At 31.6% G+C, this 27,411-nt stretch overlaps 6 protein-coding genes across 6 annotated transcripts in view; 2 read left to right on the top strand and 4 right to left on the bottom strand.

The window, feature by feature from the left end:
- gry (trafficking protein particle complex subunit 11 gry) overlaps nucleotides 1–27,252 on the top strand; it is a 35,760-nt gene extending 8,508 nt beyond the window's left edge. Inside the window, exons 12-15 of the mRNA XM_065504079.1 lie at nucleotides 24,105–24,637; nucleotides 24,704–25,573; nucleotides 26,446–26,640; nucleotides 26,768–27,252. Coding sequence (XP_065360151.1) covers nucleotides 24,105–24,637; nucleotides 24,704–25,573; nucleotides 26,446–26,640; nucleotides 26,768–26,794 — 1,625 coding nt within the window. The 3' untranslated portion in view covers nucleotides 26,795–27,252. The remainder of the gene's footprint in view (nucleotides 1–24,104; nucleotides 24,638–24,703; nucleotides 25,574–26,445; nucleotides 26,641–26,767) is intronic.
- Nucleotides 3,957–4,730, bottom strand: LOC135953751 (seminase-like). Its single transcript, XM_065503736.1, has one exon. It carries the CDS (start codon nucleotides 4,728–4,730, stop codon nucleotides 3,957–3,959), a length of 774 nt encoding a protein of 257 aa, XP_065359808.1.
- LOC135953750 (trypsin Tyr p 3.0101-like) lies at nucleotides 8,603–10,674 on the bottom strand. The gene is made up of 2 exons (XM_065503735.1): nucleotides 9,969–10,674; nucleotides 8,603–9,321 (listed from the first exon to the last, which is right to left on the bottom strand). Exons 1-2 carry the CDS (start codon nucleotides 10,672–10,674, stop codon nucleotides 8,603–8,605), a joined length of 1,425 nt encoding a protein of 474 aa, XP_065359807.1.
- On the top strand, nucleotides 13,704–19,086 carry LOC135953748 (trypsin alpha-3-like). Its single transcript, XM_065503732.1, has 2 exons — nucleotides 13,704–13,797; nucleotides 18,389–19,086. Exons 1-2 carry the CDS (start codon nucleotides 13,704–13,706, stop codon nucleotides 19,084–19,086), a joined length of 792 nt encoding a protein of 263 aa, XP_065359804.1.
- On the bottom strand, nucleotides 14,232–15,053 carry LOC135954499 (trypsin beta-like). The gene has a single exon (XM_065504679.1). It carries the CDS (start codon nucleotides 15,018–15,020, stop codon nucleotides 14,232–14,234), a length of 789 nt encoding a protein of 262 aa, XP_065360751.1. The 5' UTR covers nucleotides 15,021–15,053.
- LOC135953749 (trypsin-like) lies at nucleotides 15,211–16,017 on the bottom strand. The gene has a single exon (XM_065503734.1). The coding sequence runs from the start codon at nucleotides 16,015–16,017 to the stop codon at nucleotides 15,211–15,213; it is 807 nt and encodes a 268-aa protein (XP_065359806.1).
- Nucleotides 27,253–27,411: the final 159 nt, after the last annotated feature.

Raw genomic sequence — 27,411 nt, 5'->3', positions numbered from 1 at the left:
AGAGTTTATTTACCTCTCAGTGCTTTACTTCCGATTTAGCAAGTGTTAATGTAAATATACTTAAGTGTAATTGTGTATGCAAAGAATTGGTTGTTAGTGTTAATTTTGCTTCACTTTTGGTTATAAAAGCACAGTAAATAATGTTATTATCTATTCATACATTGATTTGTTCGTACGACTCAATCTTTACTATTTTGAACTCCTCCATACTGGATTTGTGGATCTTGGAAAAATGATTTTGAATCATTCTTATTCAAGTCAATAATACGTTAAAATGTTAGACACATTGTTTTTAACCATGTTTGTGTTGATTTAACCTTATGAGCTGGGACGGAGTCCCACTGTTTAATCAACCCTAGCTCGTCATATTGATCATAATATGCTCCAATTCAAAATAGATTCGACAATTCATTGAAGACAAGTTCCCATGAAGATCATCTGTGCCCTCGTCAACGCAAGCATATAAAGCTCTCCTTTCGATTCTGATCTCCACAGCTCCGACAGAAATCTGTATCGCAATCGTAGTCTCTGCGAAGGTAAAACACAATAAGTGTCATCACTGACATCATTATAGTGAAAAGTATTCCAATTTTGTGAAACCCATAAAGTCTGGTAAGCGTACCCGCTCTGATATTTCCTGTATAACCCTTTGGCACGGGACGCAAATAATCCTTACTAGGCCATCTCGCTAACAGATAAACGGTCGGTAAAAACAGTTTTCATTCTCATTAATGAAGATTCCAAAAAAGGCGATTCGACAGTTAAAATATTCCTTTTCGGAAGTTAGAAGACAGTTTCATCACTAAAATCATTATAGTTAAAAGTATTCCAATTTTGTGAAACCCATAAAGTCTGGTAAGCGTACCCGCTAAGCCATCACGCTAACAGATTACGGTCGGTACAAACAGTTTTCATTCTCATGAATGAAGATTCCAAAAAAGCCGATTCGACAGTTAAAATATTCCTTTTCGGAAGTTAGAAGACAGTTTCATCACTGACATCATTATAGTTAAAAGTATTCCAATTTTGTGAAACCCATGTCTGGTAAGCGTACCCGCTCTGATATTTCCTGTATAACCCTTTGGCACGGGACGCAAATAATTCTTACTAAGACATATCGCTAACAGATAAACGGTCGGTACAAACAGTTTTCATTCTCATGAATGTAGATTCCAAAAAAGGCGATTCGACAGTTAAAATATTCCTTTTCGGAAGTTAGAAGACAGTTTTATCACTGACATCATTATTGCTAAAAGTATTCCAATTTTGTGAAACCCATAAAGTCTGGTAAGCGTACCCGCTCTGATATTTAATGTATAACCCTTTGGCACGGGACGCATATAATCCTTACTACGCCATCTCGCTAAGAGATACACGGTCGGTAAAAACAGTTTTCATTGTCATGAATGAAGATTCCAAAAAAGGCGATTCGACAGTTAAAATATTCCTTTTCGGAAGTTAGGTGACATCTTGAAGTATATCCCATAAACCAGATGATCGTGCAACTTGGAGCCATTTGTGTAAAACGTTAAAATTTTACAATAACCCCAGATAATGACGAGTACATTACCAAATACAATGGAATTAGGTGTAGGTGTGCTAGCATCAGAGGGAGAAGGGCAAAGAGTACTTGTAAAACATATCAATTTGGAGCGTTATCAGATAGATAATTTTCTATTACCCCATACAGACGAATCGAACGAACAGCGTAAAGTAAGTTAAAGATTTTTGGATAGCCACTGTCGTATTTTTCACTCGTTCCATGCTATTCAGTTTGAAGATCAACTTTCTATACAGAATGATACTAAGATGATTGAAATTGATCTCTGCGTTATTCAAAACGATCGATTGGAATTTCCTCATAAATATAACGAGTTCTGTTTTGCTAAAGGTATTTATAGACGGCAATACTGAGTATTAACACTTTTCAAATTTAAAATATTATTGAAATCAGTCGGTATTTCAAAAAATCGTTTCGAAAAAACATTTATTGTTTACACGATAGTATTATAAATATTTTATTTCTTTGTTGATTGATATTTTTCTGAAAATTTTATTTTTATTTTATATTTTCTTGACATTTTTATTTGCCTTATTTGTTTTTATAAATACATACCCGATACATATCAAAATAAAAAGTTTTTGAATTGTTTTAAACAAATTTTCAATACCGACCGTAAATCAAAAAATCATTTGTATTTTTTGAAATCTAATACAAATTTTGTTTAGACGATGAAATTGTATTATGATACTTGAGTTTTTGACAAATATTAATACTCAGTATTGCCGTCTATAAATATCTTAAACAAACCTGTAAAATTCCGAAAACTCTCTATTAATAATGCGAAATAACCAATGAATAATTATACTAATTCAAAGAAGACGTGGTCCGGCCATGAACTAGCAGATTCCTAACCCAAAACTTTCCCAGTAAGACCCACCTTGATAACGCTACGGTGTCTGTATTATTATCGGCAAATTTAATGGATCCTCTATGTTTAAGAATTCTACCATGATGTAAATTCTAAAATACAAAAATACACTAAAATGACAGCTCATGTAGTTCAGTTGCAAGGCGAAAAATGACTATCTAGCTGAAATTCCAAGGACTACACATTTTTAAATTTAAAATGAGAACTTTACATTTCATGTACAAAAAGAATAAATGAAAATTCGATTTTCTATTTAGAATTCAGAAGAGAACATAACTTCAGTTCAATTTCCGCAAAGAATGATTGCAAAATTATATATTCATTTCAGATTCAGAAAAGCAAAATTGGAAATAAGATTTTCCATTTTAAATTTAAACAAGTAAGAGAGCTACATATATTCGGCTGTGCCGAATCTTATATACCCTTCACCAAAATATACTTTAAAATAATTTTTTTTAAATATTTTTAGGTAAACAAAATTAAAATTTGTTTTAATTGTTTTTCAAAAGTTTTTTTTTTGAAATTGTTTTTTAATTTTTTTTTAAAAATTTTTTTTCCAAATTATTTGAAAATTTTTTTTTTTTTGGAAAAAAAAATGTATGACAAAAAAAATTTTTGATGAAAAAAAAATTCGGGTTAAAAAATATTTTTCCCGATTTTGACCCATTGTAGGTCCAACTTACTAGGTCTATATACATTGTTGCAAAGGCCTTTGAAATATCTATCATTAGATATCCATATTGTCTATAATAATGACTTAGTAATCCAGATATTGGTAAAAAATCGAGGTTGTCCTGGTTTTTTCCTTATATCTCAGCCATTTGTGGACCGGAAGTATTCCGGAGATATTGATGTATGAATCGTGTATGTAAGTTATTTGGGGGCTTCGGAAAGTTGATTTCAACAAACAGACGGACATGGCTTAATCGACTCCGCTATCTATAAGGATCCATAATATATATACTTTATAGGGTCGGAAATGAAAAATGTAGAAATTACAAACGGAATGACAAACTTATATATACCCTTCTCACGAAGGTGAAGGGTATAAAAATACCAAACAAAAATTAGATTTATTATAGTAAGAATTGTGCTAAATTTCCCAATTATTGATAAATTCACTGACATTTATTGTTGGGGGATAAGCTAGATTTTCCATTTAGAATTCAGAAAATCTCATTATCTTTTCTAAAATTCAATTTTAAAATCTCATTTCCAATTGTGCTTTTCAGAATCTGAAATTAAAATCTCATATTCAATTTTTATGCTGAAATTGAACAGAAATTGTAATCAGAATTTGAAATCTTAATTTCAATTCTCAATTTGAAATGTAATATATCATTTTCAGTTTGTTTTTTTCTGAATTACTTTTGCAACTGGTGTAGTCAAGCGAAAACCCTCTTTCAAATCTATTTCAAATTTAATTTTACCTAAAGATTTTTGAGTTTTAATAAAAGGCAAAGTGGTATATGATTTTTCATAAATTGAAGTGTTTTTTTTATTATTTACAATATAATTATACACTCAACTCCTTAGAGCTTTATTTATAAAACTCCAAACTTGTTTATCTCGTATAACCGTATAAATACCGGGATATTCTTTGCTAGCACAACCCATACCCAGTGATACAATGCCACACAATTGCTTACGATATACTAAAGGCCCACCAGAATCTCCAGAACAAGCATCTCTCCGACCCGGCACTGAGGCACACATCATAGTAGAAGACATTTTAAATTTACCACGATAATTTCTATGACATTTTTCTTTCGATATAATGCGAACATTAACTGTACGTAATTGCTGTGAAGGACCATAACTTGATTCATTAATGAAACCCCAACCGGATACGGTAACCCAATTGTTGGTCAACACTATACGCGAACATAATGGTATGGTAGCAATATTGCTTCCTTTCAAGGGTTTGTTTAATTTTAATACTGCTACATCCATAGTTCCATTTTTAATACTAAATGTTTTTGGTATCATGATTTTTGTAACAGATCTTTTGACACCGGTTTGTTTTAAATATGTTACACCTCCATGAATGTATAAATCACGGGTTGTTAAACCTTTCACGCAATGGGCTGCTGTTATAACATAACGTGCTTTAACCAAAGATCCCGCACAAAAAAATTTACCAGTTTTGAGTCTTAATGACACTATATATTTGTGGTTAGTAATACTTGTTGTTGAACCACCAACAATACGAAATTTGTCAGAGCTTACTGGAGAGACTAGATTGTGAATTAGTATGAGTATAAATAGTTTAGCAAAGGGTATCCAAATTAGAGCCATTTTCTTAATTTTTAATTTCCGTTAAAAGTAACAAATATTGGGTGGAAGTTTTTATTTTTAAATATTCTTAGTTGTATGACTTTAGTAACATATATACAAATAATAGTTTTTTGTGAATTTTTCTTTATTTAAACAGTTGTTAGTTACAATCAAACTTAAATTTATGTTTTATTATAACCTTGACCAAGAAATGTAAAGTTTATGGAACCTTTTTATGTCAGTTATAATAATTTCAATGTTTTTATAAATTTTATATTACAGCTGACATGTGTAGCTACCAGTGTTTAGTGTTTTTTATACCTACCATCAAAAAATTTGAGGGTATATTGATTTTGTCATTCTGTTTGTAACATATTGAAATATTGCTCGTAAACCAAAAAGTATATATATCAGTATCATCATAAAATTCTAAGACGATCTAGCCATGTCCCTCCGTCTGTCTGTCTGTCTGTCTGTTGAAAACACGAAAAGAGCTAGCTGGCTGAAATTTTCTACAAATACTCTCTGTTAATAAGGTTTGTTTGGTATTTGGTAATGATTTCACCTATGGGGCAATTCTGATAAAAATGTTCAGAAATTATATACTCTGAAATTCCTAGTCCACATACAAGGTCCCCCTCAGAACATGAATTGAACATTCATAATTGTTTTATAATAATTAATATCTTGATGAAATTGTGCATAGCAAAGTTGTATATTAACATAAATCTTTCACCAACTTTTGTATCAGCGATAATACTTTGGAAAATATTTAAAACTTGTTCCAAAATCACTAGTTCTAGAACGACTATTACCAGAACCACTTCAGAATATTTGATAGCATCAATAGAACTATGTATTTAGAACTAGTTCCGAAAGAATTCTTTAATGAAAATTAATAATAACAAGTCAGAGAGCAATATTCGGCTGTGCCGAATCTTATATACCCTTCACCAAATTATACTTCAAAATAAAAATTTTAAATATTTTTAGGTAAACCAAAAATATTTTTTTTTTCAAAGTTGTTTTTTTCATTTTTTGGAAAAAAAAAATTTTCGAATTGTTTTTTTTCAATTTTTTTTTTAATATTTAGCGAAAAAAAACATTTTTTGGAAAAAAATTCGGGTTAAAAAATATTTTTTCCCATTTTGACCCATTGTAAGTCCAACTTACTAGGTCTTATATACGTTGTTGCTATGGTCTTTGAAATATCTATCATTAGATATCCATATTGTCTATATTAATGACTTAGTAATCCAGATATAGGTCAAAAATAGAGGTTGTCCTGGATTTTTGGTTTTATATCTCAGCCATTTGTGGACCGATTTTAAATAGCAACCGAGCCGGAAGAATTCCGGAGATATTGATGTATGAATCGTGTATGTAATTTGTTTGGGGGCTTCGAAAGTTGATTTCAACAGACAGACAGACGGACAGGATCCAGAATATATATACTTTATAGGGTCGGATAATTATATTGTGGAAATTATAAACGGAGTGACAAACTTATATATACCCTTCTCACGAAGGTGAAGGGTAAAAAATGGAAAATATCGTTAGCTTAGTCAACAAACGTGCTAAGTCCACTTGTTATGAAAATTGAGATTTTTATACATAACGTTAGAAAAATACACTGTTGCAATTGTTTATTTGTGGAAAGTGACTTATCACGTTTGCACACTAAGCTAACTATATAATAGTTTTGATCGGATTTGTAATGGATTAATCTAATTCATCCGGTGTTTATCCATACATTTATTAACAGGATGTTATGATGGGCAATTATAAAACCGAATGTAACAAACTCTAAATGGAGTTACGAATCGTTTATCAAGAATGTTTCAATTAATGATTTATATCACTTTGTATGTAATATAATAATAGAAACATTAAAATTTCAATAACTGTTTTTCGGAACATTGATGGAAGAACTACACCATTTCCAATTGTATTTCAGAAGTTTCTAATTGAATTTCAGAAATTTCTAATTATATTTCAGAAAATTCCAATTCAAATTCAGAAATTTCGATTTATATTTCAGAAATTTCCAATTATATTTCAGAAATTTCTAATTATATTTCAGAATTTTCTAATTATATTTCAGAATTTTCCATTTATATTTCAGAAATTTCTAATTGTATTTCAGAAATTTCCAATTGTATTTCAGAATTTTCCAATTGTATTTCAGAAATTTCCATTTGTATTTCAGAATTTTTATTTTATACTTAAAAAGTTTCCAATTGTATTTCAGAATTTTCCAATTGTATTTCAGAAATATCCATTTGTATTTCAGAAAATTCTAATAGCAATACCAATGGATATTTCTGAAATACAAATAGAAAATTCTGAAATACAATTGGAAAATTCTGAAATACAATTAGAAACATTTCAAATATAAATTAAAAATTCTGAAATACAATTGGAAAATTCTGAAATACAATTAGAAACATTTCAAATATAAATTAAAAATTCTGAAATACAAATGGAAACTTCTGAAATACAATTGGAAAATTCTGAAATACAATTAGAAAATTCTGAAATACAATTAGAAAGTTCTGAAATATAATTGGAATATTCTGAAATATAAATGGAAATTTGTGAAATATAAATGGAAATTTCTGAAATATAAATGGAAATTTGTGAAATATAAATGGAAATTTCTGAAATTCAATTGGAAATTTCTGAAATACAATTAGAAACTTCTGAAATACAATTGGAAATGGTGTAGTTATAGAAACGTTCAGAAGGTGAACATTTTAAGGTAAAATCATAGATTAAAGAACTGGTTCGTAACACTGCCTTATTCCGAAGGTGAAAAATTCAAACAAAAATCATTGGTTTCAACGCCAAACTAGAATGATTACTGGATATATAAAATTTTTCCTGGGATAGAAACAAAACATGCATTTTTAATTTAAATTTTAATTTAAGTTAAATTTTTGGCTTTAATCTATACAACTATTAATTTTGAAGATTACACTATGCGACAGATAGTAGGGTCAGTGATCGGCGGGGGTTCTGCCCACTATTTATATGACTTGAAAAGGCCTTAGAGATAGTGACATTTTCTGTAACCAATTTAAATGACTTCTTTCGAAACAAATTTTAAGAAATTCATACGCGTTATGGTTTTGAATTATTTTAGAAGGAACTTTATCAATGCAATGCTACTAGATTGTTAAAATAAAATTGGAGATGTCTTTTATTCCTTTGGTTCCGGAATGAATTACACTAAAGGCAGGTTTTTTATTTGAAGGCCAATTGCCAATTAATAATCAGATCAGTTAATCTAAAAATAAAACTAATCTAACGTTGATCCACTTCCATGCTTTTGGGTTCTTGTTTAAAATTAGTACCTAGTATTGCCACATACAACGTCAGAAAATATCACATTTTCTTATCAAAACAGTGAGTAATTTATGAATTAGAACAAGAAATTTGTAGCTGGCTGTGTGTATTTAGAAAATAAATTGGAATGTATTTTCAAGTTTCTTAAATTTTCCTTAGAATTGGAATGTCCATTTTTTATGTTTTCCATCACAAATATTTTTTCATCAGCTGTTTGTACTTTCGACGACCCAAAGCCAATCAGAAATAACTCTTATTTTCCATAAAACTCGTTTTTTTAATCCCTAAATATTCTAAATTTAAATCAATCACTAATAAAAACATTTTATTTGCATTTTATAATTTAATTTATATTTTATAATTACAGTTAATTATGGTTCACATTACAAATATTTATTTAAACAAAATTTTTTATTCATTTCTCATAATTCAGCTCAACCAGGGGAAAATAAATTAAAATTTATTTTACACTTTTCTTTTTTTCCTTTTTAATGATATTAAAACTTTTTGGTTTTGGGTCTGCTCATGATAGAAACATCAGTTTCTCATAGTTTCATAGCACGATCAATAAAATTTCGAACAGTCTTAACACTTGTATAGACGCCAGGAAAATTAGTTCTCGCACAACCAACACCCCACGAGACAACTCCACACAATTGATTCTGAAATACAGCCGGACCACCGGAATCACCAAAGCAAGCATCTTTTCCTTTTAAGTCTCCAGCACAGAACATTGTCTGAGTTATTCTACTGCCATCAACTTTATACATATCCGAACATTTTTTACGAGTTACTAAGGGAACTCTTACTGTACGTAATTGATTCGATTCACGATTATTGTTTTCGCTCAGTGCACCCCAGCCATAAACATCAATAGAATCTCCTAGTTTCCAATTAGATTTGCACAGTTCAATGGTAGCAATATTATTGCCACTCATATTGCCTGATAATTTGAGTACCGCTATATCCGAATGATAAGTTCTAGGATTATATTCCTTGGGTGTTATAATTTTCTCGACACTACGGCGTACTCCCGATTCTGAAAGGTAGGTGACACCGCCCACCACCGTTAATCGAGCTGGACTAACGTTTTTAACACAATGAGCTGCTGTGACAACAATTTTTGGTGTGACCAAAGAACCGCCACATATAAATTTGCCATTAACTCGTAAATTGACCGTAAATTTGGCTCTGCTTATATTTGTTGTAGAACCACTAACTATGCGGGCACTACTTTCATTTCCCTTAACGTATATTAATGAGACTTTATACGATATTTCACATAGTATTAAAATTGAGAATAACAAGTGTATGGCAGTTGGGGCAAATAAATATTTCGTCATTTATTATGCGATAAACTTTTTTTCTTAAACATTCGAAATTTTGTTTTAACTTTAAGTTTTATATTTTCATGTGAAATTCTTGTATGTCCTTTAATTTTCATATCATTTGCTGAAATATTTATCGTAAAGCGTTTAAATTTATCCGCCGTAGTTGCACAAACGAAGCGTTATTTTTAATTATTTATTTAAACATGGAAATGATTCAGGTTTTCCCGTTAAATGCAATATTTATATACAAACTTGTAAAAATGACAAATACAATTTTCAAGATATTTATCTTTATTTAAAAAAAAAACTATTCACTGTTATTAAAAATATGGAGCATGTGTAAATTAATTAAAATATTTTTTTATATTTATTGTATTTTGTTTGTTATTATGCATTTGAATATTTTTGTTTATTTATTTTATAATATTTTTGCTAAACTATTAAATAAATCAGGTTGTTACAAAACTTATTTGTTTCCACCATTTGAAATGCATTATTTAATGGGATCCTCTCTTATTCATTGTCTTATCAATAAAATTTCTTACAAACACAATATTTGTATAAACCCCTGGGTATTTACTGCGAGCACAACCAATACCCCACGATACCACACCACATAATTGATTTTTAAATACGGCTGGTCCCCCAGAATCGCCAGTACAAGCATCTTTGCCCCTCAAGTTGCCCGCACAAAACATTGAACGTGTTATTTTGCCCTGGCCTTTATACATATCGCTGCATTTGTTCTGCTCTATTACAGGCACACTCACCGTCCTCAATTGATTTGAGCTTTTGTCATTGGTTTCGGTAATTTGACCCCAACCATAAACCGTTATGAAGTCATTAGTATTCCATTTCGATTTACACAATTCAATAGTTGAAATATTGGCTCCTTTCAGGGCACTGGATAATTCCAGTACCGCTATATCCATATCCATATTTCGGTTATTGTATTCTTTTGGTATAATTACTTTTGAGACAGTGCTTTTTACGCCCTTATCCGAAAGATAAGTAGCTCCACCTATTATAGACAGATCCGAGGCTCTTAATCCTTCCACACAATGGGCGGCAGTGATTACAGTTTTTGGTGCCACCAAAGTACCGCCACAAATAAATTTACCATTTTTACGAAGATTCACCACAAATTTAGCTCTGCCAATGTTAGTTACAGTGCCACCCACAATACGGGAACTTTCCTTGGTTTCATTTAAAAGGGAAGCATTTGTTTGTTTTGTGGCCAGGAATAATGCCAAAAGCAAAATGTACAATAGAGCCAAAGTTGCCATTCTTATTGTAACACCGATATTTTCACACTGAACTTTCCTAAGCTGGCTTTATTGTATAAATAATATTTATACCATTTGGAATACAATTGAAAGTATTTTTGCAATACTTTAGACATTTGATAACTTAAAACCTTCAATGAAGGTTTAAAAAGCTTTCGCATACAATTTATTTTAAGGGAAATTTTAACAAATATTGTATTAATACATTTAATATTTTATTAATATTTATTGCATTTGTTATCTGGTATTTAGTAAATGTAAAGCGGTTTATTTTATTTTGACATATGTGGAATGGAATGTCATGCAGGCAACTAGTTTTTTTTTCATTACCAAAATAATTGTGTCAATTTTGCTGTTGAAAAGAGAACAGTCAGAGCAAGGTTTTGTAGAGGCTGAGTTTAGTAGCTTCCAAAACGAATCAAACACAGTAAAGTGCTAAGTAGAACCGTAAATGTTGAAATCGGTGCTCGGCAAGGATGTGTTTTATCACCACTTCTGTTTACTATAGTCCTAGACACAATTCTACGAAGTGCTCTCCAAAACAGCTAGGGAATTACATGGGGACTGCAAGGTCGTCTTAAAGATCTTGACTAAGCAGATGACATTTGCCTTTCGGCTCACAGCTTCTCAGACCTTGCATCAAAACTGCGAAACATAACAACAAAAACAGGTGCGGCTGTTCTTAAGATAAATAGTGCTTAAACAAAAACCTTCCGAGTTAATGCGACATCTCAAGAGAACTTAGCAATACTCAAATAGAAGATGTCAGCCATTTTTGCTACCTTGGAAGCATAATTTCAATAAACGGAGGATCGGGTGAATCCATTGACAAGCGTGTACAAAAAGCGCGACAAACTTCCGGTCGTTTAAGACCTATTTGGAATTCGTCTTCCATTTCCCAGAGTACAAAGCTAACCATTTTTAACACGAATGTAAAATCCACTCTTTTTACGGTTGTGAGAAGTCCCCCTCGAGACATGCCAAAGATCCAGGTGTTTGTGAACCAATCTCCCCTATCGCGAATCAATATTTCACATGAAATATGTTCCCATTTCCCATTTTTCGTTCATAAACTTTGTTCACGTGAAAAATTCCCCATGTTGTGAAATTTTTAGATGGAATTTTGTAAACAATAAACAGCTGTTACGAACAAAATCAACTATTGTGAATGAAAAGTTTAGGGGAATATCACGATATCAATTTTCCCTTCGAGGGAAATGGATATTTCATGGGAACATAAATTTCACAAGTTTTTCACGATAGGGGTGAATGTCTTCGAAGGATCTTGCGAATATTCTGGCCGATGGTAATATCCAATATTATGCTCTAGGAACAATCCAATCAACAGCTCATAGCCTAAGAAATAAAAAGACGTAAATGGTGATGGATTGGACATACATTGAGAAGGCCATGGAATGACTTAGGCTGGGTCGATTTGTATGGACGATCAAAAAGTAAAAAATTGTATAGCAGAAACGTACTTCTACGAAAATTCTAAGAAATTTTCCTCAAGAAACCATAGGTCTAAAATGAAATCCTATCTTGCGCATTTCGTCTTTTATCCAATAAAAAAACTATTAAAAACAAGTAAGAGAGCTATATTCGGCTGTGCCGAATCTTATATACCCTTCACCAAATTCTACTTCAAAATACAAATTTTAAATATTTTTAGGTAAACAAAATTTATTACCTTTTTCCAAAGTATTTTTTTATTTTTTTTTTAAATTTTAAATTTAAAATTTTTTTTTTTTTGGTGAAAAAAAAAATTCGGATTAAAAATATTTTTTCCGAGTATGACCCATTGTAGGTCCAACTTACTATGGTTTTATATACGTCGTTTGAAAGTTCTTTGAAATATCTATCATTAGATATCCATATTGTCTATATTAATGACTTAGTAATCCAGATATAGGTCAAAAATCGAGGTTGTCCTGGTTTTTTCCTCATATCTCAGCCATTTGTGGGCCAATTTTGCTGATTTTAAATAGGAAATTTCTCGAAAGCATGTCTGACAGAATTATTGAAGATTTGGATCCCGAAGATATCTGGGGTCTTCAGAAAATTGATTTCAACAGACAGACCGACAGACAGACAGACGGACATGGCTTAATCGACTCCGCTATCTATCCAGGATCCAGAATATATATACTTTATAAGGTAACGGAATGACAAACTTATATATACCCTTCTCACGAAGGTGAAGGGTATAAAAATATATACTGAAATATCATTGGATAAAAGACGAAATGCGCAAGATAGAATTTGATTTTAGACCTATGGTTTCTTGGGGAAAATTTCTTAGAATTTTTCGTAGAATGCGTTTCTGCTATACGATTTTTTATGAAAAAAACCGATCCACCCTGGGCAAATTCGGTTTAGTAGAAAAATGTTTTGAACCAACATGTTTGATATACATATTTTTCCAAAACAATTTTCAACATTGAAATAAATCTGTCATTTATAATTGGCTAATGCGATTTGCATGAAATTTCACATAGGCGTAGCGAAGGAGTATTCGAGTTTATTGTTGACTGAGATCCCTTGTCCCCTCAGGAGCGGCGCTGTGGGGTTTCAAAGTGGATATATATTCTTAAAGCCCTTAATTAAGCATATAAATTTAATTCAAATTTCATAATTTTACAATACCTTGGCCCAGTTATAATACAATTTTTGAATTTTTCTGAAATTTCAAAAGCTATCGCAAAATCGATGGCACAATATCGACAATTATTTTTCCATACAAATCGGTCCACCCTAATATATATTCAGTATCGCTATAGATAGCGGAGTCGATGTAGTCATATATCCGTTTGTCCGTCTGTGTATTAAAATTAACATTCCGAAGCCCTTAACTTTAATACACAATTGATACGTCTATCATGTATCCGCTATAGTTCAACTTTTGTTACTATTTAAAATCGAGAAAATCGGCTGAGATATAAGCACAAAACAGCGACTACCTCGATTTGTTCAAAAAAATTTATATTTTTTTATAAAAAAAATACACTTGTTGTGTGATGATAAAACTAATGTACTGGCAGACTTTTCACAACCCAAAACAAACAAAATTCCCCAAGAAGTTTCTTGTGTGGCAAGCCATTTGCAGTTGTGGCAAAATAAGCCCAATCATTTGTGACGGAAAAATTGCGGAAACTAGAAAAAAGTCAAATCAAAAAAATACGCAAAATAATCAGTGTTGTTTTTGTATAATTATTGTTTATTTCACTAATACTTTGAGGTTTTGACAACTGAGTTAGTTCTATGACAGCAGAGTTTCCGATCTAGTGACAAATAAATATCACACTCCTTGCTAATAGAAAATTTAATTGTTTCTCTCACTCTGCAAACCACAGCCATTGAAAAGTGGTTGTAGAACGTCAATACAACCATAAGGTTCGATAATACTTTTGTTATTTGTTTCGTATCTGTATAATCTGTGGTTTTTATATATTGAATGGTTTAAGTTCTTTTCTCATTATTTCTAAGGATTTAGGGGGTTTTAAAATGTATATTTATTTAAATAATTTATTTCTATAATAACTTATTTTCCATTCAAGCTACATACAATGCTGGATAACTGTTGTTCTCACAAATGCATTTATTCTAGAACTTGCTACATTTGTATATACTCCAGGAAATTCTCGTCTGCCACAACCAAATCCCCACGAAACAATGCCACAAACTTGACCATTGTAGACCACAGGACCTCCCGAATCGCCAGAACAAGAATCGCGTTCACCTGGCACAGATGCACAAAACATTGTACTTGATATTAATGCCTTACCGGCATATTGGTTTTGGCAATTTTCTCTTGAAATTACTTGCACTCTAACAGTGCGCACTTGATTCGGAGGTATTAGACTGCTTTCACTTGTTACACCCCAACCAGAAACACGTACAAATTGATTGCTGTCTGGACGTTTGGAGCAGAGTGGTATTGTGGCAATGTTAGGACCCATTACAGGTTCATTTAACTTCAGAACAGCTACATCCATGTCAAGTGTGTTGGGGGAATAAGCTGATGATACAAACGATTCCTCCACCTGACGCATTTCTCCGGGATCTGTTAGTTTGGAAGTTCCAGCATTGATGGTTAAACTTGATGCAGGTACTCCATTAACACAGTGGGCAGCTGTAAGAACACATTTTCTGGTGATCAATGAACCGCCACAAGAAAATAGTCCATCTCGTCGTAGATTTATTAAATACGGTACATGACCAATGGTTGTTTCAACACCGCCGACTATACGAGGATCACTAGAGCGACGTGAATTTGCCTCTGGTAGGCATGCTAGAAGTATTGATATTATTACAATCAGATATTTGCAATTCGTGATAACCAACATCTTTGAATTACCAGCGTTAAACTAATACTATCAGTAGATTTTTTTTATAAAATGATCATGTAGTTTTTTGTTAATAAAATCATTAACGCAATTATTATCGTTGCACTCTACTTAGTAAAGGGAAGTAATTTTAAATTAACATTTCAAATGTAAACACGCATAATTTTTAAAATAGATGCATGATTTTATTTCAACAATTATTGTATATTACATATGTTACAAATCTCATTACATTGGCACTACTTAATTTTGTGTATACTCCCGGATATTCGGGAGAGCCACAACGATAACCCCATGAAACAATACCCACCTGCTTGCCCCTACGTATAGCCGGTCCACCACTATCACCCTGGCACGCATCACTGCCCCAACTACCAATAGCACAAAACATATTTTGCGTAATATTATTATGTGGCAGATAGGCTTTTAAACACTCCTCGTAGGAAGTCAAAGAAACTTTCACAGCTTGCAGTTCATTTGAGAGTTTTGCCAAAGGATATTCACTCTTAAGACCCCAACCAGCAATAACTACTTCTTCACTTTCCTGCAGCGGACTATAATCAATCTCTATCGGTCGTACACTTCGGGAATATAATGGTCTATCTAGTTCTACTATGGCCACATCCATATCAACGGTAAAGAAATTAAATTCTAAGGGCACCATCCATTTACGCACTTTTCTTATTAAACCTTTCGTTTCGATATACGTTGTTCCAGCATGAATTTCCCAACTTCCCGGTGATTCCAATATCGAACAGTGTGCCGCGGTTAGCATACATTTTTGTGAAATCATTGTACCGCCACATATAAAATGCTCTTTGTATCGGATACTAACCATGTAAGGATGTTCAGCTATTGAGGTGTTATGGCCACCTACGATACGCATTGTTCTGGCCAGTGGTGAACCATTAATAGTGGATTGGTAATTGCCTCCATTAAAACATTTAACAAATACAAATATTTGTATAAAATAAACGAGCAAATTGCTATTTGTCATTGTTATTTATGTTTTTTTTTTATATTTTTATGAATAAAATGTCACATGAAAAGAAATATACAGGCCTGTCACAGAATTTCATTCCGATCGAAAGTGGAATTAATTCCGTAATTTGCTTCTTCACAAAAAGTAAAACGAAAATTTATTTCGGAATGAAACCACTTACAGTTTTCAAAGTGGAATTGATATTTGTTTGTAATTATTTGTTATCAATTTCTGTATCAAAAACTTCACTTTTGTTTTAATACAAAAACCGCATTCAAATTAAAATCAGAAATACAGAATTATTAAATATTTTTGGAATTAATAAATTACACGGAATCTGAAGAACCTAAAACGAAATCGATCGGAATAAAAACTACGGAATTGAAACCATTCCGAACGAAATGTGTGACAAGCCTGGGGATACGGCGTAACTCAATCCGAAAACGAAAATGTTCGAAAATGTGTGCTAAATACATTGTAATTCGAAAAGATTTCCTTTCGAATCGAATTAGGGAGTAACCCCCCTGATAAACTTTAGTGTTCGGTACATACACAACAACACCAAAAAAAAATCACACGATCGCTGTTTAGGTTTTTACTAATACATCACAGATTATTACAGATATGCAACAAATGACAGTTGTCAAAAAAGTTTTCAATGGTTGTGATTTGCAGAGCGAGACAAAAAATACAATTTTCAATAGGCAACGAGTGTGAAATATATTTGTCCCTCTTTTAAAACCACAACCATTTTGAAATTTTTTAGCAATTTAGTAGATGTGACTATAACATAGGGTTCCTAATTTCCCAGTAAAATATTTCCAAATAAATCTGTAAAATTAGATAATGCATATTTATTGAAAGATTTAAGAGGTTCGAATTATTGTCATTATTTTCTCTAAATATGAATATTCTTAGAAGTATAAATGTTGCACATCTTAGGTTAGGTTGAGAGTAGAGGAGCTCTTAAATAGCCCATAGTCATTCTGGGTATTTCCGCATGTTGTGCGCTCTCAGGAAAGTGTTATTCTCCATATCTATAAGCCTATTGTGAAATAGGAGTCGGCTAGGTCAAAAACTAAGCCCCCTCGATATAGTTTCTCAGTGATTTCCAATTTGTATTCCTAAAATATTACATATGAAAGTTATCGTTTCTAATTCGACTAAATGCAAGACATTGGCACATATAACGTTCCAACGTTTCATCCTCCTCTTCACATGGAAACAACTCCCGCGAATTTTTTATTCATGATTGGACTGTATATAAACAGCCCAATTATGAAAAAAAATTCCCCGGGAATTTTTCCCTTTTTGTTTTTTTAACATAGAATTTGAATAGGAAAAATTAGAAAAAAAAACTCCCGGGGAATTTTTTTTCATAATTGGGTTAAAAGGTACCAATTTCTCTTTTCCCACTTGAAATGTTAAAATAGTCGATTTTGCGGAAAATTTTTGTACCAAACTGTACACCCGGATTAGGCCCACTCTACATCTTCACATTCAAGTTTCAAATGACATCTTGTTAGGTAATTTGGATTTGACTGGATTTTCCCCTTATTGGTACTTTTTTGTTCCCATTGTGGTAATAAAATATTCAAAGTACCAAATAAATACAATTGTTACCCCTTAAGGGTTCGAATTCACAAAAAGTACCAAATTTGGTATTTTTTGATAAATAAAATATTAATTTCTATGTTTATTGATTTATAAGGTGCCAAAAAAATCCAATTATCTGTTTTTTTTCTAATGGAGTATTATTTTAAAAGATGTAAACATTCGAATTTCCAAAAATCCCTTCATAGTGGATCTATATGGGAAGTGAGGAAAATGCGGTTCATATTCCATGCTTCTAGCTTGAGGCGTTGGGGCTGTGCGTTGATAAATCAGTCAGTTAGTAACTTTAAAAAATCTAATCCGGATGTGTTTATAGTATGGAATTCCGTTTGATTCTTTTTTTGACAGCTTATGAAAACTGCCAGGACCGAATGAAGTAATCTCAAAAGCATTATTTTAAAAAAGAATTTCTCTTGGTAAAACATTATACCCAGTTTGAGAACACACCAATAATTATATCCAATCTGAAAATCTACACAAAATATTTATTTTCACTACTAAATGCTTACAACAAACACTTAATCGATATCTTTTAACAATTAACCTTAAAAACACACCTGTTCTTTTCAAATTTAAAGGTCACATCAAAAACCCTAACCTTCTCACAAGATCAAGAATAAGTAACAGAATAAAAAATCTAAGATCTCACACATTTATAAATAAAATACTTCATACTTCTAGTATTCAGTAACAAATATTGTGTCAATAATGATAGTACCAGTTCTATTAATTAGCTCAATTTTCTTACAATTTCGCGGCAGTGTGGTTGAAACACGAACTGCTCGTATTGTAGGAGGCCGAGCGGCGCATGTCCAACACATACCTTATATAGTAAATTTGCGTAAAAAGGGTTCATTTTACTGTGGTGGATCTTTAATAACGCCAAAATGTGTTTTAACGGCTGCCCACTGTGTTCGCAATACTAAACCGCATGATATAACCGTACGAGCCGGCGTTACCTACTTGGATGAGAACTACAATAAAAGAACTGTTAAAAAGATTTTCATGCCAAAATCTTATAATAAGAAAACTTTAGACAACGATGTGGCCATATTCAAATTAAATTCACCTCTTAGTGGTAAATTTATACAAACTATTGAATTATCGAATGAGACACCTCAGGAAGGTGATTTAGTTAAAGTATCCGGTTGGGGTTTAACCCAAGAAAATGGCTCTGTGTCCCAGCAATTAAGATCGGTGTATGTAGAAGTTTTGTCGTATCAAGAATGTCGCGATTCATATCATAACTATCGTAATGTCACGAAAAGTATGTTTTGTGCCTCGATACCAGGCGTAAAGGATGCTTGTGCAGCCGATTCTGGCGGTCCGGCTGTGCTTGATGGTCAATTAGTAGGTATTGTTTCGTGGGGCAGAGGTCGTGAATGTGCGCGGCAAAAATCACCTGGAGTTTATGTAAATATTCAAGCTCTTAGACCGTGGATTGATAAAATTATGCATGATTATTGTTGAAGTAATTGATACATGAAAAATTTTGAATTCACTACTTGTACTGAATAAACTATTGAATTTTAAATATTAATATATTACTAATTTATGAAATTAAAATAATAAAATAAGTTATGATTACGTAGGTTATTGTTAGGTTTTAAGAACAATTTAAAAAATTAAAAGAAATCCAATGATATCTTTAGAGAAATTGAATGAATCATCCGGATCTAAAAACCTATTATACACTGTTAGGTCTGCTTTTTCCATACAAATACTTTATAATACACGGGTGGGTCAATAATTCCGTTACTTTTTGAATTTCCCGCCTCTTAACTGAAAGGGGAACACTGCTCCTGTTAGCAGGCATCTGTCAGTCAAATGAGGATTTGAGAAAAAACGATATCATTTAGCCAAGCAAAAAGTTCTTTTTCACCGGGACAATGCAAGGGAGCAAAAATCCAAACCAACATCAAACTCGAATGTATATGTTATGGAAACTTAGGCCCTCATTTTATAAAACGAAACGACAAACGTTAAACAAATTTTGTATGGAAAATATTCAAGTTTCAAACCCTTTTCCCAGTATTCTTCATAGAAATTGCTTACCTTTCTGAACGCTTCGTTTTATAAAATGAAGCCCTTAATTGAAATCAAAAACTTTCTTTGGTTGAAATTTTGTAATTTTTCATTAAAAAAGTTACTTTGACACAAAATTTTCCTTTGAACACCGTGAGATTGAAGATTTATATCTTCGTATTGTACTTATTGGCTTATTTTAATCAATAATAAGCGGATCAAGAGCCGAAGAATTCACCTCATCGAATTGCTACCTCAAATTACCTCCAATAACAAGTCAACCGAAAGCCAAAGCATTTATCTCGTAGGATTGTATTTATTAGCTTACATTAGTCGATAACCCGAAATTTTACAAAGTGAGCTGAAGAGTTCATCTCGTCAGATTGATAACCGTTTATAATTGCAGACTAAGAACCGACAGACTGTATTCGAATAGGAAATCTGTATTTCCCATTTTTTCCTATTCAAATTTAATGTTAACAAGTAAAAGAGCTATGTATATTCGGCTGCGCCGAATCTTATAAACCCTTCACCAATTATACTTCAAAATAAAAATTTTAAATATTTTTAGATAAACAAAATTTATTTTTTTTGCAGTTTTTTAATTTTTTTAAATTTTACCAATTTTTTTTTTTAATTTAAATTTTTTTTTTTTGTTTCTTAAATTTTTTTTTAATATTTAGCGAAAAAAAAATCGGGTTAAAATTTTTTAAATATCTATCATTAGACATCCATATTGTCTATATTAATGACTTAGTAATCCAGATATAGGTCAAAAATCGAGGTTGTCCTGGCTTTTTCCTCATATCTCAGCCATATGTTGACCGATTTTGTTGATTTAAATAGGAAACTTCTCGAAAGCATGTCTGACAGAATTATTGAAGATTTGGATCCCGAAGATACCTGGGGTCTTCAGAAAAATGATTTCGACTCCGCTATCTATAAGGATCCAGAATATATGTATATACAGTATCGGCCATAACTAAAGCACCCCCTCAGTTAATTTTTTTCATATTATATTTTCTTTTATAAAAACAAAGTTTTAAATTTCGAATATGTATTATTTTCATTTGTTAATATGTTTATTATTGATAAACAAATACTTTTAAAGTTAATCTTTCCATAAGTGGTAACATAAGATCAAAAAATATTTTAAGGTAGAAAATGAAACGGACAAAACTAAAGCACCCCTTGATGGATATAATATAACACTAATTTTAATTACTATTTTTTGCAAATCCTTTGCATTGGATGACACAAGCACATCACTTAGGCATAGAAGATATTAAGTTTTTTATCTTGTCTTGCAATATTCCTTCCCAGGCTATTTTAACGGCTTGGAATAAATCATGAAAATTTCAGATCCTTATTTCGGCAATTTTCACGTTTTATTTTCATATTAACAATATCCCTCAAGTTCTCAATAGGATTGTTATTGGGAGATTCAGGAGTTCAATGAATAACTAGAATTTTAATGCTCTGTAGCCAAGTTTTACAAATTTTGGAGGTGTGTTTAGGATCTTTATCCTGTTGGAAGCTCCCTTTAAGTGGCATCTCTTCACTGCCATAAGGCAACATTACATCTTTCATTATATCACGGTACATGAAATGATCCATAATCCCATTAATTTTATGAATTGGCCCAATTCCTTGACCAGAAAAGACACCCCAGACCATTACATTGCCTCCTCCAAGTTTAGTTGTTCCTTTGCAATACTTAGGATTCAGTCTTTCTCCTTTTGGTCTGCGTACACGCCTTATTCCATCGGAACTTTTTAAGTTGTATTTGGATTAATCAGTGAACAGTACTGTCTTCCATTTTTGGACACTGTAGTCGATGTGCGCTTTGGCAAACTTCAGTCTAGCTTTCTTGTTCTTAGCTGATATAATGGGTTTTTTTTGCTGGTCGTCAACTGAATAATCCGACTTCTACTGCTTTTCAACGGATTGTTCTTTCGCTAACGCATAATCATAAACTTGTTCATACTTGACTAGATTATGCTGTAGGATATTTTTGAATTGCTCTTTTGATCAAGGAATCATAATATCGTGTTTTATTTCGCGGACGTCCTCCAGAATGCACCGTTGATATGCGACCAGTCTGCAAAAACTTTGAAATGAGCTTGAAAAAAACTGATCTGTTAATTGAATATTATTTAATCACTTCATGTCGTGATAAATCCGTCTTCCGGTCTTCAATACCTTTAATCTTAAATTCACTGGAGTACTTTTTCCATCCCATTGTTTTTATTGCAATAAACTGTATAAAACTTAAATTATACACACTACGTCTTTCTTTATTTTCATCTTCTGGAATTTTTAAATCCATTCGTTGTCAGTCCCGTCAATTCACAATGCAAATATACAGTAGCGTAGTCAAATTTTTAAACATCTTATAAGGGGGTGCTTTTGTTTTGTCCGTTGCGTTTTGTGTTTTTATATGATTTATCATTTTAAATTAATTGTTCATAAAATTATCTTTTACTAAATGAATGTTATATGAATATTAACAATATAAGTTAATAAAATATATACAAATCAGAATTCAAAAAAGCATTTTTTATTAAAAAAAATTATGTTTTGAAAAATTCTATTGAGGGGGTGCTTTAGTTATGGCCAATACTGTATGTACTTTATAGGGTCGAAATAAAAAATGTAGAAATTACAAACGGAATGACAAACTTATATATACACTTCTCACGAAGGGAAAAAACTCCCGGAAAAGTTTTTTTCATAATCAGTACCGCAATTCTGTAACTTTTTAACGACAAAATTTTGTTTTTAAGTAATCAAAATTCGTTAGTTGACAATATTTATCGTTAAGAGATATTCCGAATTAAATTTTACTGATTATTTTCGTTAAAAATAGTCGGTAGATAACGAAATTTGTCGGTAGGTTAACGACAAATAAAATGTTCTAGTTAAGCCATAACGATAATTGTTTAGGAGTTAGTTTTGTAACATAAATATTCGAAATACGTTGATTTTTGAAAGCACGGTTGGTCAACTTTTTTGTGTTTGTTAGATATGGACTGATTTGGGTTTTTAATATAAAAATTAACATGCTTTAATTATCTTTTTAAGATAAATTTGGACATATATTTGGTCAATTCACAAGGTCTCTTATCAGTCATATTGTCATAATGTCCTAACATATCTCGTCTCGGCGGCTCGGCTTAACCGACTCTTAGGCATTCGGCGCAGGTCTCTGCTGGCTGGTTACGATAACACAATAAACATAGCATATATAGTAGTATTATTTTAGGACTTTTTTAGCTTGAAAAGCAATAAAAACCACGGAGAAATATTAGGACATTATTGAAAAGCAATACAAAACACAGTGAAATATTAGGACAATATGACATGATAAGATACGTTGTGAATTCACCAATTATATTAATTTTAGAAAATAATATTCGAATTTTAAGAGCAACTTTTATTTGGGGCATAATATCCATAATTAACACATTTCTGGAGTGCATAATGTTTATCCCTATATTCAATTTCCATTTTTGGCGATGTGATACGATTATAAACTTATATAAATGTTATAAAATCGTTTTTAAGACAGTATTCTAAGAAGGAAATTCATCTGAATTTGTCGACTGTCGTTATAACAACACATATCTAAATTCTGAATTAATGATCACTTGTGGTGGCATAGACATATGTATTACACTGGGTTACTTTTATTTTTAGAAAAAAACTCTTGTTCTTTTGTTTTCAGTATGTTTCGCGAACATATTTGGGTGAGCTGATGCTTGATTTTTATATATAAATGCGATTTTTTATTCACACGACTACGAATTTATCTGCAAACACGAAAAAATAGTAAATATTTTTATGATTTTTTAATTTTAAAAATATTTACATTTATATATTTAACTATATTCGTCGTTAAAATTTATTACCGAGAGATATCGTTAACTTCAAATAGTGAATATTAAATTCGTTAAAGCAACCGATAGTTTTCGTTACTTAACGACATCGGTAGGAAAGTATAAAAAGTTACAGAATTGCGGTACAGATCATAATTTAAACTCTCTTGAGATATTTCACTCAAACTCAATTAAGACAAGGCTTCGAAAATCCGATCAAATAATTTTAATTTTATTTACAAGTTTAACACTTGTTAGACAATAGTCAGTCAGAAACTGGCTGGCTTAAATCCGGTTCAAGTTGTGCAACGAATTAAATTTCTTATAATTGAAAATTAACAATATATTGAGAATCGATTGTTTTCAGGATAAAATCAATAAGAGTATTAGGAACTATTAAAACACAGGCTATTATCACTAAATTTTAAGCTGTTTTACCTTGAATATAAACGAAACTAAATATGTACGTACAGTGAAACTCCAAACCATTAAATCCATATCTCAAAAACATGCCTAAACAAAACTCTGTGTAGCTAAGGGAAAATATTTCTTATACATTTATCTTTTCTATTTCTATAATTACAGTATTCCTTACCACAGATATATCTCCAAATAAGCAAAAACTCCACTCTAGTATACAGATCGACATTGGAGAATTATCCATGCAAAGTTCAAACACCGCCTCATTTTACGTATTCAGCCTAATCGAGACAGCGATAACGTTGCAACAAAAAATCTGCTATACAACCGATGTGCTGAAACCGAAAGTAACCACAGCAATAGTGATAAATGATACAACAACACCCAACAGTACGGATGAATCTCCGGAAGCGGCATTAGCAGCCAAAAATATAACATCCAATCAAGCAATTCTAACACCGCTGCCCATAATAACACCAATACATCTCGAATTTTTGGATGAAAATAGTTTGCGTAAAACTCAAGACACCGTGCTAAGTGTAAGATGTGAGGCGGAATTTAAATTTAAAGGACAGTTTTATACGCTTAATAGAATGCCTCTAACGAAAATCTATCGGGGAGAGAATTTCCTATTTCGTGGCGGTATAGTAGTAGAGACCGATGTGGAAGTGGATATATTGGAGACCTATTTTATATGTGTAAGTAGCTAAATTAAATTTACAATATAATTAAATAATTTATGTTATTTTACCTAAATTCAAAAGGATCATAATCTAGTGCAATCAACTTATAGTTTTAAACGTAAAAAATTCACCAACTCTTACCAGCGTGGAGAAAAACTGGAAGATGTTATAGTTTTACGCACGAATAACACCAGCGAAGAATGGATTACGTCTAAAGATTACGAGCGCACTAAGAACGAGCAACAACCCAACATTTTCAATCGCCTGCGAACATCTAGAAGACATTTAATGAAACCAACTGATGTGACGACCCTGAATGCCTTGTCGTCTAATCACATGAATAAAAGTCTAATGGGTAAATTACCAACGAATATGACAATAATAAATAATACTGCCTCTTCGAATGCTCTCATGGTGTCTAGCCAAAATTCCAATATGAGCTCATCCACTATATCCGATGATGGTAAAATGGCCAATGTTTTAGCAGCCAATAATAATAACTATAGTAATACTACGGATGAAAATGTGGCGCTGGCGCCCAAACAACATTTACACACTCGTCTAATATACAACAAAACATTGGATGCTATACAGGCCACGGGCCACTTAAGAGGCTTCCTTAAGGCTTCACTGCTAATGGATACAACAAATCAAAATCTGCAGCCATCATCATCGCCTTTGCCTAGTAATCAAATTGTTTTTGGTTTCTATTGTATAAAATGGCGTCGTTCGGGGTGCAAGGAGGAAAATGAATCTAAATTTATAATAAGCGGTTTGCCAATTGTTGAGCCACCCTTAAATATCTACTGTTCGATCGAGGAGAAAATGTTTGTTAAAATGCCAATGACATTTAAAGTGGTTTTAAAAAATCCTACGCCAAAAGTGGTTCATCTAATAGCTATGCTGAGTATTAGCAATACGGATAATTTTATATGTTCGGGTCATAAACAGGTAAGGGGATTTTTAGATTAATTGTGGAGGGTTTTATAAGAGAGAGACATGGGAATAATGCTGCCATTCGTAGTATAACTGGAGCTATAAATTGAATGGTCGAACTGTCCCTTGTTTTCAAAAAAAATTGGCTATCGTGTTGATCGGCTCCGAAGTAAAAGTTTTCCATTCTAGAAAAATATTTAAAAAATCGGTATATTTCCGGGAATTCCCTAAAAAAAATTAATACAAAATGAGCCAAAATATGTAAAATTTGTCCGACTAGGGTCCGACTAATGGCGCTTTCTTTTCTGGCATAAATGATGTCTTTATTCTACCTTTTACCCTTCTTTGTATTATTTTCTTAAATTTGCCTTAAAGAAATACAGACTTTCTTTTGATCTGATAGTAATATTCTGGATTTGTTTTATTCAAATTGATTAACGGTAAAAAATGCTTTTGATCCGAAATTAAAATCACAGATACGGGATGGTAGGGACAATAATTATATCCTTAACAAACTTTTCTATGACAGAAACACTTAGGTTAGGTTATGAAGGCAGCTAGTATTAACCAGCTCACTTGGGTCCATAAATTGGTCCCTTTGTGATACCCTAAGGATAGGTCCTTCACATGTCAGAATTTGGTTTAGTGCCGAACCAACCTGCCACACGAATGAACAAATCTATATTCCTGACATTCACAGTAGATAGAACAGCTAGGCCGTGCAAAAGGACTGCCTATCGTCGCAATCCGAACCCCCGATAGAGCAGGGCAAAGACAGAGGAGATGTTCAACAAACAGACAGAAATACAGAAATACTTGAGTCAAGAAATCAATTATGTCCTTGTTAGGTAAATTTCAACACATTTTCCTTACTTTTTTCTATGTAGCTCGATATATCCATATTTGCTTTTGGTGAAAAGGAGCTGGTCTACAATTTGTATCCACTGTATGTGGGTTGGCAAAGTTTACCTGAATTAACACTGTCTTACAATACCCAGGCGGATCCCTCGAAAGATGAAACACAAAATAATCTGCTGGGAGAACTAGTACAGCGTTCAATACCCAAAAAAGTATTTGTTTTGGTAAGTTTTCATTTATTTATTTCTACATATATATAAATTTATATTATTTTTAAAATCATGTCTATATTAAATTTGAATTTAAAAACTATTTTCACTTTAATTTATGTTAATTTTTTTTAACTTTTAGCCACCATTAAAGCAACAAATTAAATGAAATGTTTTACAACTTAAAACAACCACAAAGAAATCATCCTGGAAGCTATATTAAAACTAAATTAGCAGCAATATTTGACTTTGTTTTTTAAGGTTTTGTTCATATATAAACACAAATTGTGTAAATTTAAAGATGAAAATTGTTTTTTATTATTAATAACTTAATAAGATAATAATTATCTTGAACAAAAACAAAAATATTTAGCAAGTTTTTACTTCTAAATTAATTTTAGTCTTTAGCTATTAAATTGATTAATTGAATTATATAACTTGTATTGTATATATAATTCATAATTAGAGGCATGTGTTAATTTAGAGCAGTTTTTCCGAAAATTTACTTAAACAATTTTGATTAACATTTGAATTTGTTTTCTAATTTATCTTAATATGTTTGTAGCTAAAAATTATTTACTAATTAAAAAAATTTGTTCGGATTTTATTTAAAAGTTTAAAGCAACTTTCTTTTATTAATTTAAAGTTATTTTTTTTTTTTAGCTAGAATCCATAATTTAGAAATTTTTGTTTTATTTAAGTGTGTTTTCTTCTTCTCATTTATTTTTTTCTTCTTCCTGGTGATTTATTTTTTAACATTTATATTATTATTATTATTGAATTAAA

The sequence above is a fragment of the Calliphora vicina genome, chromosome 3 (genome assembly GCF_958450345.1).
Source record: "Calliphora vicina chromosome 3, idCalVici1.1, whole genome shotgun sequence".
Classification (NCBI taxonomy): Eukaryota; Metazoa; Arthropoda; class Insecta; order Diptera; family Calliphoridae; genus Calliphora; species Calliphora vicina.
The sequence above is the reverse complement of the archived record's forward strand: the minus strand, read 5'-3'. Positions and strand labels throughout refer to the sequence as shown.

Coding starts and splice junctions, on each gene's coding strand:
- LOC135953751 (XM_065503736.1), bottom strand. CDS start 4,730: ATGGCTCTAATTTGGATACCCTTTGCTAAACTATTTATACTCATACTA.
- LOC135953750 (XM_065503735.1), bottom strand. CDS start 10,674: ATGGCAACTTTGGCTCTATTGTACATTTTGCTTTTGGCATTATTCCTG. Junction 9,322..9,968: donor GGGTATTGGTTGTGCTCGCA/GTAAATACCCAG, acceptor TATCGTATAAAG/TCTCATTAATATACGTTAAG.
- LOC135953748 (XM_065503732.1), top strand. CDS start 13,704: ATGTACTGGCAGACTTTTCACAACCCAAAACAAACAAAATTCCCCAAG. Junction 13,798..18,388: donor CAGTTGTGGCAAAATAAGCC/CAATCATTTGTG, acceptor GTGTGGTTGAAA/CACGAACTGCTCGTATTGTA.
- LOC135954499 (XM_065504679.1), bottom strand. CDS start 15,020: ATGTTGGTTATCACGAATTGCAAATATCTGATTGTAATAATATCAATA.
- LOC135953749 (XM_065503734.1), bottom strand. CDS start 16,017: ATGACAAATAGCAATTTGCTCGTTTATTTTATACAAATATTTGTATTT.